Source organism: Musa acuminata, chromosome BXJ2-5 (genome assembly GCF_036884655.1).
Source record: "Musa acuminata AAA Group cultivar baxijiao chromosome BXJ2-5, Cavendish_Baxijiao_AAA, whole genome shotgun sequence".
In the NCBI taxonomy this organism is placed as follows: Eukaryota; Viridiplantae; Streptophyta; class Magnoliopsida; order Zingiberales; family Musaceae; genus Musa; species Musa acuminata.
In genome coordinates this window covers 13,631,683-13,633,809 of record NC_088342.1, presented here as the reverse complement: position 1 = coordinate 13,633,809, position 2,127 = coordinate 13,631,683, and the positions used below count along the sequence as shown (strand labels likewise).

The 2,127-nt window shown below is 42.9% G+C and overlaps 1 protein-coding gene across 1 annotated transcript; it reads right to left on the bottom strand.

The window, feature by feature from the left end:
• Positions 1-406: 406 nt before the first annotated feature.
• LOC103973661 (trans-resveratrol di-O-methyltransferase-like) lies at positions 407-1,911 on the bottom strand. The gene is made up of 2 exons (XM_065107370.1): positions 1,081-1,911; positions 407-833 (listed from the first exon to the last, which is right to left on the bottom strand). Exons 1-2 carry the CDS (start codon positions 1,852-1,854, stop codon positions 531-533), a joined length of 1,077 nt encoding a protein of 358 aa, XP_064963442.1. The 5' UTR covers positions 1,855-1,911; the 3' UTR covers positions 407-530.
• Between the last annotated feature and the right edge of the window lie 216 nt (positions 1,912-2,127).

Genomic DNA, 2,127 nt, shown 5'->3' with positions numbered 1-2,127 from the left:
AGATACAAATGGATATAACTATTAAAAAAGTATTTCCTTACAATTGACAAATAAAATTTAAGTAATTTATGAATTATATTTAAATATCATATAAGATTTAAATATCATGTGGGTCATATTAATGTTCACGCTATCTAAATGTCATTGGTTAACCTCATTTCCAAAAATGTAATATAAAGCTTTATTTGGTACATGATCTCCAGAAATATTAAAAAGACTGATTCTGTTCCCATTTTCTCAATGCAAGCTATCAATCCTTTTTTATCTTTTTACATCTTTTAAAGTTATATCTAATTTTTTTTAATTAAGTAAATGAATTTAGTGCCAGTAATTCAACTGCTATTGAAACTTGTAGATTAAGCAGAAGAATTGAACGAAACGAGACAAGTTGAAATACAAGCTATCATACAAGTGATAGTAGGACATTTAAATTACAATAATACCAAGAGATAACATGGAATCAGAAGATAGTACTGAAGTAAGAGTATCGCAAACATAAACATTTATAGTTTACAATCGCCGATATCCAATCAATGGTAGACTTCAATGACGGAACGTAAGTTCAGCAAGGGTTTTAAGGTATAGTCCGAAAAGCCTGCACTTTTGAAGAGTTTACCCCACTCGGCCTCACTCCTTTGCTTGCCCGAAGTGTTAGCCATCATGTGCAAGTCAAAGAGAAGCTGCGTTTCTGCTAGTTCAGGAGGAGAGTCATCGACATTGAGAACCATCTCAACGATGACTACTTTGCCTCCCTCCTCTTTTGAAGGAATTGCCTCCTTGCATCTCTGCAGAATCCTCACACATTCCGCATCGCTCCAGTCATGTAACACCCACTGCCACATCAACCTCAGAAACTTAGTTGAAAGATATCCTCAAGAGTGCAAAAGCCTTTTCATTTATCTATCGCTTCAGAACAAATGACTCTTGTCGTTTAGGACAGTGACACTTAATCCAATTAATACTATTCAGTGGGCTCAGGGCATATGTATGCGTTGACCCATTCATTCGCTTGAGTTTGTTATTAGTAATACCTGAGTTCACTATTTCTTAGTGTTGAAGGTAAGTGGTAAAACAGATTACCTTGAGCAGCACCGCGTCCGCTGGAGGTATGCTCTCGAACATGTCACCTCCGACCACCTCCACCTTGCTGTTCCCTACCAATGGAGCCACCACGTGGGGGAGGTCGAACACAGTGCATTTGAGCTGTGGATAGGCCTCGGCGATCGCCATGGCCATCGTTCCCGTCCCCCCTCCGACGTCCACCAACGACCGCAGACCCTGGAAGACGTCGCCGCACTCCCTTGTCAGTACTTGCACCACGAGCCGAGCGTCGCTGGCCATTCCCGCTTGCAACAAGCTGTTGAGCTCTGGGTTTTGTTTGGTGACGTCAAATATATCCTTTCCATGTGCGACCCCAAAAGGGGTGCGGGCTTCGTCCCCCTTAAGCCATCTGCCAACACTTTGCCAGGGAGACAGCAATGCTTGGTCCATTATCAAGAGAAACAACGGGGAAAGACCCTCCACCTTCTCCTTCATGATGAGGGCAGACATTGCAGTGAGGCCGAACAAAGTCTTCTCGTTCTCGGATTCCGAGATCTGAGAAAAGTATTCCAAGTGGACCAGCAGGCGCATGAGCCGCCGGAAGCAGGCGCTTCTTGCGGGGGGAATTCGTAGCTCAGTCTCCAGCTGGGAGAGAGTGATGGGTTTGCCATGGCTGTGGATGATGTCTGCTATGCCCAGCTCTATAGCACATTTGAGACACATGGATCTGATATAGCTCATCGCGTGATTAAATATACGGTCGTGAGCCTGCCATAACTCCTTCGCTCCAAACTCTTCAAGGAACGACCCCATCGTATACCGAATCTCCAACTAGTGGTGTGGTATTAGTCTCTGGCAACTGCCATATATATAGAGAGAGAGGAAGAAATGAAAGGCCATCTTTGCAATTAGTCTTCTCCCTCGACAACCTCCACCAAAACAAGAACACTATTGCAACACGACAAACAAACAAGGTCATTAGGAAATATTTACCTCGATCTTCTTCTCATGCTTACAAAGGTATTCTTCCCTCAAGAAAACGATTGGAGGATCCTCCTATATGTAAATAAACTGAACCAAAAAAAA